This window comes from Triplophysa dalaica, chromosome 7 (assembly GCF_015846415.1).
Source record: "Triplophysa dalaica isolate WHDGS20190420 chromosome 7, ASM1584641v1, whole genome shotgun sequence".
In the NCBI taxonomy this organism is placed as follows: Eukaryota; Metazoa; Chordata; class Actinopteri; order Cypriniformes; family Nemacheilidae; genus Triplophysa; species Triplophysa dalaica.
The window spans coordinates 4,231,147-4,244,144 of record NC_079548.1 but is presented as its reverse complement, the minus strand read 5'-3'; the positions used below and the strand labels follow the sequence as shown (position 1 = coordinate 4,244,144).

The following is a 12,998-nucleotide window of genomic DNA, read 5'->3' as shown; positions in this document are numbered from 1 at the left end:
GACCTGTGTGCGAACGGTTGTGTATCTTGAGGTTCTCCAGACGTGAGAAGCTCTTGTTGCAGGTGGGACAGCGGTGAGGTTTCTCGTTGGTGTGAGTGCGGATGTGGATTAGCATCTTGTACCTACCGATGGTGAGAAATAGATGATTAAAGGATGTTGAGACAAATCTAAAGATTAGCATTAAGACTTATGAAGCGAATAATTCTCCCCCAAAATATAAAAAGTAGCTTTAAAATAGTCCATACAACTCCAATTCTTCAAGCCAATTAAGTTATTGTTTACTGAGAATCGTTACCTCCACAATTCTCTGAAATGGACTGCTAAATTGGCACAGTTGTAACAGAATAAGGGTGAGAAAATAATCGAAAATATATTAATACATATATCACACAGGTACGTCTGGTATATGTCTGCTAAAGATCTGGAAAACATCTGCTGTGTATAAACATCTGATAAACGTCTTAAAAGAACTGTTTTGCACACATTCGAAATCATGAACACCTTACGGACTTCTTCTAGATGTCTATATGACATCTGACTGGAGACATCTCAGAGACGTATTGCAGATTAGCAAACTATTAAAAAATGCAGACATCACACAGACGTCTCCCAGATGTGTGTGTGCTTTAAGGGTCAATAAACACAGTTAAAAAACATTACATTTAATTTGGTTTTACAAGTAAGTTCAACTTGCTGTTCTACATTTCGGCCAGTGTTGAGTAGGTGTATCCTGTAAAATAGGTTGTATTTTATCAAATTGATCTGAAATAATGAGTAAACAGTTCAGCAAGTTAAACTTTTACACAACAATTTTTAAGTGTGTTTGTGTCGACAGGTAAAAATTAGATACCACACCTGGCATTGAAGCCCCGCCCTTTCCGTGAACACCCCTCCCAGTGGCAACAGTACCCAGTATCCTTTTCGGGCTTCACATGGAAGTCATTGACATGGTCCACCAAGTCTTGCAAAGAGTCGAAAAGCAGGTGGCACTGCGAGAAGAAAACCGTTGTAAAAACCCTCATGAAAACCTTCTGCGTTAACAGGTTCGCTTCTCACCTTCCTCCATCGACAGGCCAGCTGTTCGTCGGCGGAGAGATCCGGAGAAGATCGCGTGTCCTTTGGTTGGCGTATGAACATCGAGGAAGGCAGGTGAAGTCTTCCTCCTCCTCCTCCGATGGGAAGGAAGAACTGGAAGGCTTGAGATGTGGACCCGCCCTCCACGTAGCGGATGTGAGCCGAGTCCTGCGAAATACAAACGTGTGACGTTGTTAAATGTATTTAATGCCTGGTTTGTGTCTGTTTACACCGGGCCAGCGGTTGAGTGATTGTTAAAGTGACGGTGACGGCAGAACCGCAGGAGGGCCGTGTTCGGTAATGGCCCTCCCAGCATGAGGCTCTTATGAGCATTTTGTTGAGCATTTTCGGCCCGTTTCTGCCTCCAGCTGTGCTGTTCTGAGATAATGCCTCGCTTTCTACAAGAGAACAGACGTCTGAATTGAAAGAGATCGAGTGAGGAAGACACAGTAGGTTTTTGTCAATCCGCTTGCAAGTTGCCAAAGTAAGATAATATTGGTCGGTTAACGATAAAAGCAGTGATGATGACTCTAAACCCTGATAGCACACGTACATTTTCATCTGCAAGATGCTGTTTGGTCATCGGCCCTACATCTCTGAGACGTCTGCTGTCAGATGTCATATAGGCCTCCAGAAGACGTCTGTAAGATGTGTATGATTTAGAACGGATGTACAACAGCTCTTTCTAAGATGTTTAGCAGATGTTTTCACAAGGCAGATGTTTTCCAGATCTCCAGATCTAGTACCTGTGCTATCTGGGAACCCGACAGTGGCCTTGAATCTGTCTGGGAAGCGTTCAGCTTTCTGAGAAATGCTCAAGATGGAAAATCCCAGAAAACACGTCCGATTCGCTCTGAGCTCAGCTGTGCCATCATCGATGTCTTGACCACATAAGAGCCACTGTTTATCACTTCTTGAACCCCCTGGAAGAGATGGCATGACTCACAGTAACCGGGCACAGCCAGCAGGATCCCAATTGAATTGTGAGAGAATTGAATTAGGCAGAAAGAACTCTGTGTGGCTGTACCTCGCCGTAAATCTGATTTAACCCGGCGTCCCGTACGCCAGCTCATGAACTGAGAGGCATGCTTGTGTGAAGACACACAGGGGGCATTTGATGAGATTACAACCCCGCCCAGATCTGGGTCACTGAGGGTAATATCTGAATGTCTCGTGTTGAGGGTGTTGAGGAGGATCATTTAATGTTCTCATGTTAATAACTGTTTTTTTAGTTCTCTTGTTTGGTCACTTAAAGGAGGAAACCTGAGGGTGTGTCTGCATGCACAAACAAGATGTTGGACTTCATAGACTGCTTGTAAGCATAGTCATTTATTCAACACTTTCATTCTTTTTTTTCATATTGGCTACCATATAAATATGTTCAAAGGATGTGTCTAAAATAGCCCCCTTTACCTTCATTAAACATTTAAATTTTCTTTTACATTCTTTGAATTTTGGAAGACGCTTTATCCAAAGTCAGATTCAATTTATGTTCATATTAATATTTTCCTGTATATTAATTGTATTAAATTAAATTAAAAGTACTCAACTGTTATTGTTTCTTTGCAGAGGTCTACCGGAAGTTACGTTTGGGCCACATATCATTTATTTAAGTTGATTTGGATAAAAGCGCAAATTTCATAATTTTTGTTAAAAAGCGGGTTAGGGCTCCTTGTGTTGTTGCCGCTGAGACCATCAATACATATTTTAATGTGTATTTTATAGGATCTGTTAAAAAACGAATATATGATGAAATAAGCCTGATTTTATTCACAACTTTGCTTAAAACTGTAGGGATCTCTTATTTTTCCCAAAGGTGTATATGTATATTATTAAATGCATATATTAATAGTATGTTACTGTGTTTCCACATGAGGTTCTCGGGTAACTCACCCCGGGGAAGATGGGGGTCGAGCAGTGTCCGTTGGTGAGATCTGGAGAACAGGTGGTGTTGCGTGAGGACGGTGACATGCTGAGGTCCACAGCGGGGGGTGTGGGGGTCTCGGACTTGCCCTGCAGGACACCTGCGCGTCCACATATCACACACGTGTATGTTATACTTGTTACACCGTACGTAAAGTTGTAATGTTTGCTGTGATGACGTACTTACCTGCATGTGGGGAATCAGGAGACCCTGGGACGATGACTGCTGTACCGTCGTCTGCCATGCGTAGCTGCCCGGCCCCCTTGCCATGTATGGGAGAGGACGGAGACCTGGCGCCTCTGTCCCGCCCACTGACCCGCCCCTTCGGCACTTTGAGGTCCAGCGGCTCATCTAAGGACAGCATGACAGCATGTGGTCCTGAGCCCTCAACCTTCACGGAGAAGAGAGAGGAGGTGAAATATACACTCATGATCCTGACGACTTTGAGCAATGTTAATACATGAACATGAATAACAGTTTCAGTTTTCTGACAAAACATGATGGAAAGGTCAAGAACTATAGCGAACATCAAATTACATCGTTATTCTTTAAATCCGCTATACCGGTGAGGAGGACATCAGCATACTTCAAGTTCATCTTAAGTGTACTTAAATAAAGTTCATTTATATTTGAATGTACTCTTTATAGTAAGTATGCTCATATCAATGTGCTAGTAGTGAACTATTTTACAACTTTGGACTAAATTGGTCCACTTTATATTTTTTAAAAGTGTATCTTCAGGTGCACTTCGAGTGCAACACACTTCAAGTACACAACTAGTTTAGAACTGTTTTTCGTTTGTACTGCATCTATACTAAAGGAAAACTTCAACGTGATACTGTTATACTAGTTTACTAGCTTAATCCACGTAGACCACTTTTTAGTTTACGAAAGTACACTTTGAAGTATAATCTTACCAAACTACTAGTCTTATAGTTTTTGTTATTATTAGGTATTAGGTAGGCTGCTCGATGAAAAATATCAAACACAACTACAAGTCCTGCATACTTTTATATATATATATATATATATAATAATTCATTACACATTTAATTTTACTTGCTTAAAAAGATTGAGTACAAATGTAGGCCGAATAAACGTGTCGTTATGACAGTACAAATTAAGTATATTTGAACCTGTTAACTGTCAGAGCCTTTTTGAGCCTACATATGAAAACACATGTTTGAACTAAAATGGCGATAACTCATGAAGTCTTAAATAGAGAAATTATGTATTATAATACAATCTAAATTATAAATACAGGAATACAGACTTACGTTTGGTTTCGTTTGAAAAAGATTTTAAAAAATCACACACACAAAAAAAAGTAAAGGTAAGTCGTTAGGTTTATTGTCAAAAATAACGACAAAAACTTAGGTGTCCCGTATACGGAACGGATGAGAGTTAACAGGCTACGAATCATTGACATTTTTGAATTAAGTATACTTTCCTCTTTTTAAAAGCTGCTATGTATAATTTTTGCACGATCTATTGACCGAAATGCAATATAATATACACAACTATGTCTTCAGGGGTGTATAAAAACCTTTCATAATGAAGCGTTACGTTTTTATTACATTAGAATGAGCTATTTCTATCTACATACACCGCGGGTCCCCTTACATGGAATTCGCCATGTTGTTTCTACAGTAGCCCTAAACGGACAAACACGCGTTTCATAAATATGTTATCTCCTTCGGCAAAGAAACAAAAACGTAACGACATCTTAGTCCTGTGTCAGCCCCCGTAGTGTTTCCAAAGTGAGAAGTGGAGCGAGCCATTGGTTACAATTCACACCCTCACCGCTAGATGTCGCTAAATATCACACTGGACCCTAAAAGAAGAATCCTAATAACATACTCGAATAAACCACCCAAATTTATCTGTACAAACAGTGTAGATACAAACCCAGACGATAAAATTGCATCTTACGGATCACACCTGAGCATGTCAAACACACTTGATGCATACAAAATCACACATGCACGTCTCTTTAAACCCGCTGTTCTCATTAGGAACACTTAGAGCTGCTTTCAAGTTTGCTTTCTCCTCTCCCATTGTCTTGCTAAACCACACACACACACAGCCCCCTGAATAAACATCCCAGATCTTACACAATTACTTCCACTAGCTCTCTCATTCTTTTCAGACTCAAACATGCACATTTTCTCCACACAATGCAAGCAGGCAATTACACCCATTACAGTTTCCACATTCCTTCACACACAAACACACCTCTGTGCCCACATCTCTTCCTGCGTGACCCCCGCATGGACCCCAAATGACCCGCACACACATGCCTCGAGTCCCACAGAATGCGTGCTTTGAGAGATTTCAGCTTGTATCCGCATGAGGGAGGTCTGCGAGGTCAAGGCAGGGGTCACGGAGTTCAACAAACCGCAGAGGGGCCCGAGCCGACGGGCCAATAATCAACAGATAAGTGCTGTCAGAAACACAGAGACGCATTATCAACACACACACAAACACACAGAGCATCTTCAATGTGTCCTGAAATGATCTGCGCGGTCCTGCCCCTCCTCTTTTCCCCTGCAGTTCTCAAAGCGTCCAGTTTTGAGTCTTTGATGCTGTGCCAGTAGGATCAGATAGATTGTGTTACAGCAACTAATGTCGACAAAAATGAGAATAAATGTATTGCGTCACAGGAGAAGTTAATGTGCAATCTGCGGTCTGGTTTCAGTGTCCCGAAACGGCGAGGTTACATTTGCACAGTGAACTTGAGCTCTTTCAGGTGGGGTTAGGGATTTGTTAAGGGTTTAGTTAATGATTTTCATGCCATTAAGGGTCAATATAGAGAGAAATGTATTTATCACCTTTTCCTGTCTGTGAAGTCTTAAGATAAAAGACCTTATCAGTTCAAAAGTCAAAGCGTATGTCTGTAATATTACAGTGTGAAAATGGTTTTAAAAGTGATCAGATGGTAAAAAGTCAAGTAGTGGGGAGGAATAACATGGATTTATTATGTCAATAGAAAATAAATTTCTTTCAGACATTATTTATAAAAAGAGGATTTATAAAATTTCTACAATTTAAAAATATGTGTGAAGGTATTTATTGAACGATGACACAAAGTCGACCCCTTAGCATATCAGATAAAATCTATTTTATTCTATACAAAAAAAACAAAAAGAAGGCAAACATTGCCAACAATTTTATCTGTTTATATTTGTTGATCTTTTATTCTTTTGTTTTGTTTTTATAAATTCTTTGTCAAGTCTCCTAATCTTTTGAATGCATCTTCGATAAAATATCTGAATAAAGTGGGAAGTTGTCCGAAGTTGAACCTCACTTTTGATCACTGCTGTCGACGTTGAAGTCACTTCGGATAGATGAATCTTTATATCAAGATTGTGTTGAAGAGATTAAGTCGCAAGGTTTTAGATTTCATCTGACGACAAGAGTCGGTTGCTTTTGTTTATTTTTCCGTCCTGCCGAGTTTAGTTTAGTTAACACACCTGTGTGTAGTTTTCTAGTGAACCCAGCGACCCCGATGAACCGCTTAAGGTGTGTCTGAACCCAAGACAGAAGCTCTGCTGCCACACGGAATCATGGGAAATGCAGTTTTGTTGAATCACATTTGCATTGATGCATTTGGAATGCACTCTTAAGTGACTTGCATTGCCTTGCTTTCCTTCCAAATTGACTGTTTTTGGAAAAACACTGTACTTGTTTATTGATTTTATATTGTGAAAGTTGACAGTCACTTGCTTTTTATGGGTTAGATATTTGCAAAACCTAGTGACAAACAAAAAGGGCGACTAATAATAATGAATTATTACAAAAACAAAAAAATATTCAAGCAGCAAATGTTTGATTCCTCTATAAATGTTATTGCGTTTTTCTTCTCCAAAAGAAGAATCGATAAAGACCGTGTTGACGTCCATTTATTGTTTCTCCACAGAAGCACCCATCATTTTAGGACCACTTTGGATTTCATACCACATGACTCGATCCACAAGGACTCCGTAACAAAAGGCCTCCTCACATTCGGGTTATGGCTCCATGTGTAAACCATTACAGCTCCATGCCTAAGGACAGCTGTAATAAATCATCTCTTCCCTGTTTTAATTAGCCGCCCCAACCTTCCACGTCCAACATCTCCCCCCTCCCCACACACACCCAGAGACTTCCGAGAGCGCTCAGGAATGGTACAGTCCAGCCGGAGGAGTCTCAGATGTTCCTCTCAATGGAGAGGAAGTGCACCGTCCGCTCGACAGTACCTGCTCATAAATCTGTGACACAGGTCAGAGTTGTTCTCTTTTTGACGGGTGACAGATTTAAAGGGTCACGTGATTACATCAGTTCCTCAGGTGTGGGATGGTCTCATCCCGACGGGGTTAAAGATCATCCAAACTTTACACAAATGTAATCTTGTGTGAGTCTTAAAGGCATTTAGTATTAGATAAATATGAGCAGATATTGGCTTATAACAATAAGAGCACCTCCGTAACCAGAAATGTGTAAGTATAAATCACACTTAGCTTTAGTTTCAATAGTGTCTATTTTATAATCGTACACTTCTAAAGACAAACTCATTTTATAGTTTTATTTAAGTTTTCTTAAAGAGTAAATAATTTGTGATTTTTAAGGTCCTATTTTGGTTTATGGAGTGTCCAACAACAATTTAACGCCCATGCACGGGGCAAAAACACTTCATTTTCTAATAATAGCCTGATATTGTTGCCTTACTTGACTGATTCTCAAATGATCGTCTGGCGATTCATCTGTGTAATCCCCTCCTTTTCGTCAGCCTACTCCTATCTGATTGGTCAGGTGGTCTAGTCTGCCGTGATTGGTCTACCGCGTGCAGTGTCGCAAATTGAACGTAGACGGTCATTACACCACTGACGCAAATCTGACGCAGAACTGAAATAAGAACGACAGACGACTCGTTCGCGGGATTCAGAGTCGACTCATTTTTCTGCAACTTTGTTATTTGTTCACTTTCCATTTAACAACTCTGCAGACTGCTTACACTCACACACTGCAATATTACACACTGCATTTTAAGGACATTGTAATAGTTAGTTAGTAGTTTTAAAAACGTTTATTTTTAACATATTTTATTATTTTATTTTCTTAATATTTTATTCATTATTTAAATTTTTCATATTATTTTCAGTTGCATTTCTTAACAATTATGTGCTTTTGTCATTTTATTATTTCTTATTTCGCTATTTAAGTTTAATTTGTTTTTATTTTTAGAAATGGTTGCATCTTTTCTGTTCAAAACCTATTTATTGATTTATTTTGCAGTGAACAAACTCAACTAAGATCCTGTGGTGAAGCGCACAGTTTGTAGCGAGTTCTGCGGAGGTGCTTTGATGAGATGGACCCAAGAGGTAACGCTCCGATGTGAAGTTTTGGGAGAGGGTGTTGCTTTGCCCCATGCAGACATCGCAACCCTGCTGCGAGGTTAGCGAGGCTTTAAAAGGCAACATTGTTCCCCGCTCTCCCCTGCAGAGTAAACACGGGCCACAGCAGCTGAAGCGGCGCTGAATGAAAGGGTTTGTACCTCCGGCGTGACCCCGGCAGCGAGAGGCCACCTCACCGCCCCTCTAACCAGACTCTCGCCCCCTGCGGAAGTCACCTGACCTTCCGTTTCCTGGGTAGGGTGATGGTGGGCAAAGAAAAGGGTCAGGACGTGGCAGGGTCAATGGGAGGGTGTGGGTTTCTTTGACCTCATGAGGTCAAACATTGCTTCTCTACAAAGCTGATCCCAATTAACCTGATATTACAGGTCGGGATGCAGTTAGTATGTTTAGTTACTGCCCGCAGGTCATGTCCGAGTGGATTTATTTATAATCTGAGCTAAAATCAACGGTACCACGATGTTCATCTAGTCAAAAAACTGGAATTGGCACAAGTGTGCCGATTTTAATTTCGGTTAACAATGTATACTATGTGGGTATCAACTGTATACGTACTTCTCAGATATATGCTGAAGTATAGACTTAAGTATACTTGAGATCTATTGACAAAAAATGTTTGGCCTATACAGTGATCGAATTGAATTAACAACATGTACAGCGTTTCAAATTTAAAGAGACATGACAACTAGCCCTTAAACACACTTAATATAAATTGTTGTTAATAATTAATTCACAAAATTTACCACATCCATTGCATGAATTTGATCACATTTGTCATCTTAATTTTTACTCAAATACAAATACCTAAGGGACCCCCCAAAGTCCATTTTTACTTCTTAAGGGGGGTCCCTTATGCCTTATGGGGGATCCCGGAGCACCCCAGCCCCCTTCAATTCGAGCACTGGGCCTATACTTGTACTTAATCTATTGTTCGATATATTCTCATTAAAAGTATTTAGAAGTATTCTAAGTATGCTTTTATATTTTATGTAAAAAAAACTAAGACCAAAAATATATAAATAGTAGCCTAAAGTTAAGAAAACTTGCAAACGTTTACTAAGAGCATTCTTCAAAGTGTATAAGCATAAACAAAAAATGTGCTACATCCTTCTAGCATAGTTTCAGTACAAACTAAATAGCGTAGTTTTAAACTAGTTGTGTACTAGTTTACACTAAAAGCATGCTTAAAATATACTCTATAAATAAAAAGTGCGCTAATTAATTCCCAAGTAAATTTGAACTAGCACACTTACAAGTATACTACTATTGCACTGATATTAGTAAACCTACTATATAAAGTATATGTAAAGTATACTTAATGAAATGAACTTGAAGTATCCTTGTTGTTTTTAGACTTTCGCAAAAAAAAACGGTCAACAGATCATTATTTCCAAAGCATTCGTATTGAAGTGCAGCACATGAGCGCGGGTGATAGCAGGATTTATTGGTGCATAGCAGCGAGTGTACGAAAGTGTGTTTCATGACTCCAGCTGCTGTGTGAGAGTGTGAAAGCGCATGTGTTTTTCAGCGGCAGTTTCTTTGTACTGAACAGCGAGTGTAACTCTATATTCCCGGCGTTCCAGCCCTGGGAGGTCGTCTACAGGAGGTCTCTTTATCCTCTGCAAATACACAAACCAGTTTGAGCTCACATGCCGACACTGATAAAGCTTTCACCGTGAGGTTTCTGACAACACGAATCTGAGCTCTGATACGTAAACACAGAAATGCACTTTCTGCGCGATGCTTTCTCATCTTTGGCACAGCGTTTAAACACTTTAAAGGAAAAGTTCACCAAAAAAATGGTCCCCAGTTTCCATAGTAGGAATAAAAATGACTATGGTCGAGTCAATGGGGACCATTTTTGGGTGAACTGTTCCTTTAAGTGTACGATAAAGGAGTGTGGAAAAATGTGGAGCTAAAACTAGTTCTTGAGTTGCATAACTGTAAAGGACCTGATTTTACACAAATTTGTTTATAGTAAAATTACATACCATAGTCCTACAATTGAATTCACTACAGTCAGTAGACATAAAAATAACGGTTCTTAAAGGGTTCTTCACATCGATGCCATAGAAGAACCATTTTTGGTTCCACAAAGAGCCATTCAGTCAAAGGTTCTTAGTTTAAAGAACCATCTCTTTCTTCCTTTTTTATAATCTGAAGAACATATTGTCACGCAAAGAACCTTTTGTGAGACAGAATGTTAAAAGTTCTTCGTGGAACCAAATGGTTGAAGGTTGACCTTTTGAAGCACCTTTTTTAAGAGTGTATATTTTTGAGTGTCAATGGAAATTTGTTTTGCCTATTTTTTTGTCCACCATGTGAAAATCTACGAAACAATGTATGACGTCATCAGTGTTGGGCAAGTTCCTCTGAAAAAGTAATTAATCACTAGTTACTAATTACATATTCAAAAGTGTAATAAGATTACTGTACAAATGACTCTCTCCAAAAATCATCTTATTACTAATTACTTTCTATATCTTATATCAACCTTGATTAGTTAAGTGATTCAAGAAAAGACAAGAAAAAACTCTTAATTTATTCAAATAAATAATATAAAAATACAAGTTTTACAAATGTGAGAACTATACATAAAAGCACGTATTTTAAAGTTAGACTTTGAATTTTGATGTCGATTCCACTATTCCACGTATATTACACAAAGTATTTAGTTTAATTACATCAGAATTAACTGTACTGTACAGGAAAAATACATGTAATCCCTTACTTTACTAAGCAATTCAATTACATGAACTAAATACTTAGTGACCACTTACACCCAACACTGTGCGTCATTCCCAATGAAAAAATAAACACCTCAAAAAAAAAGTATACTACCACCTTACATCAATAAGCAGCTCAATACGGCGAACAGAAACAAGGAAACATGAAAAAAGAAAGTCAACGCATGAATAAAACAAATGAATCATCAACCTCATCGTTTAACTAAAGACGGACCTCATTTCATGTATATTTATAAGGCGACCCACACTACCTTCATGTCAACAGCACCACTGCATTCAGTCTGGATGTAATGAGGACGCGGCCCACTGGCTTTAAATGCAGATGGTCAGCAGGTGGTCATGTTTTTGGGTATCAGGAGTCATGAGTTTCACCAGACACCACCTGCAGGTGACGAAACCGGCCGAAACTCTACACCACGGGTAAAAAAAAATCACTTTCCACCTGAAACGAGAAGCTTTCTTCAAAGATGTCCCTCATTTAAAGGGCCGTGTCCAGACCTGCTCAGTGTTCATACCGAGGGTGAGGAAGGGAGGGGGTTGTATGCATTTGGAATACATCTCTAGTGCTCCTTAAAGCTACATTTTACAAGTTTGGATGTGTAGTGAGTAAATGTGTGGGTGATTTTTTTCTTGCAATTCGTTGTTGTTCACAAAACCTTTTGTGAGATCTTATATTTCTCTCTCTTTTCTTCCCTAAGGCGCACTGACCCTACACCTCCCCTGTCGAGCATACGCCCAAACCATAATGTGCACCCACCCCTCCTCCCCTGGCACACACGCATAACACTGAGTCCAGAAGCTGAGAGATTTTTTCCTCCGTCCCCCCCACCTTCAGCCAGTCGTCTTCTCAGACAGGAAACCTCAGTTTCCACTCCGCCTCCAGAGGGCCTCTCTCTCTCTCTCTCTCTCTCTCTCTCGCTCACTCTCCTCTGAGTTTCTTCTCCCTCCCCTGCCGGTTTCCAATCATCCCCCTCCTTCCTCAAACTGTGTGTTTCTCCGCACAGTTCACAGGGTCCAGGCTGGGATCGCCTCTGTCTCCACCTCTTACATTCTCAAGAATCGATCTGTTTACCTCGGAGGAGCTTCCACTAATGGAGTCTAAAATGGGCCCTGTTTTTTCTGTCTTCCTGTTAAAAAGCGTTCGCAGAGCGAGACGTAGGCAATGTTACGTAAATGCCCAAAACTCAGTAAGGGGAGAAACCGAGGAATAAACATGGCGAGGAGAGAAACGGCAGCCGCAGGGCCAAGCGCAGAAGGCTGCCAAACCGTGAAAACGGTCCAGTTTCTAAAAAGTGGGAGAGGGAGAACGCTAGAGAGATGCCTTGCTGCTTAAATTTTGAGTTATTGCACTTCCATCGCAGCATCCGAACCGAAAATAATACCTGATACATAGTTTAAGATGGTCTGCAAAGGCAGCAATTCAACATGTACCGTGCTAAAATAATTAAATAAAAAATATAATAAAATTACAAAAAATATAACACTTGCCTTGCTGCTTTCATTTTGAGTTATTGCACTTCTATCGCAGCATCCGAACTGAAAATAACACCTGATGTGTGGTTTATTATGGTCTGCAAAGGCAAAAATTCAACATGTACCATGCTTAAATAAATCAATGAAAAATAGAATTAAATAATTAAAAATTATAAAAAATACAACACTTGCCTAGTTGCTTAAATTTTGAGTTATTGCACTTCCATCGCAGCATCCGAACTGAAAATAATACCTGTTACATAGTTTAAGATGGTCTGCAAAGGCTGCAATTCAACATGGACCGTGCAAAAATAAATAAATAAAATATAGAATAAAATTGTATAAAATATAAAGATAGATAATATTTAATATATAATTTCATATAAATTA

At 39.6% G+C, this 12,998-nt stretch overlaps 1 protein-coding gene across 2 annotated transcripts in view; it reads right to left on the bottom strand.

Annotated features, from left to right (window-relative positions):
* The window catches only part of glis2b (GLIS family zinc finger 2b), a 28,955-nt gene that overhangs the window by 3,277 nt on the left and 12,680 nt on the right, over positions 1-12,998 (bottom strand). The window contains exons 1-6 of one of the 2 annotated variants that reach the window (XM_056753408.1): positions 11,387-11,573; positions 3,185-3,389; positions 2,968-3,098; positions 1,057-1,242; positions 856-989; positions 4-122 (exon numbers count right to left, since the gene is read on the bottom strand). In XM_056753408.1, the coding sequence (XP_056609386.1) occupies positions 4-122; positions 856-989; positions 1,057-1,242; positions 2,968-3,098; positions 3,185-3,389; positions 11,387-11,392 (781 nt within the window). In that variant the 5' untranslated portion in view covers positions 11,393-11,573. Of the gene's footprint in view, positions 1-3; positions 123-855; positions 990-1,056; positions 1,243-2,967; positions 3,099-3,184; positions 3,390-11,386; positions 11,574-12,998 lie in introns of those variants that run through there. The other variant, XM_056753409.1, reaches the window with a different exon arrangement.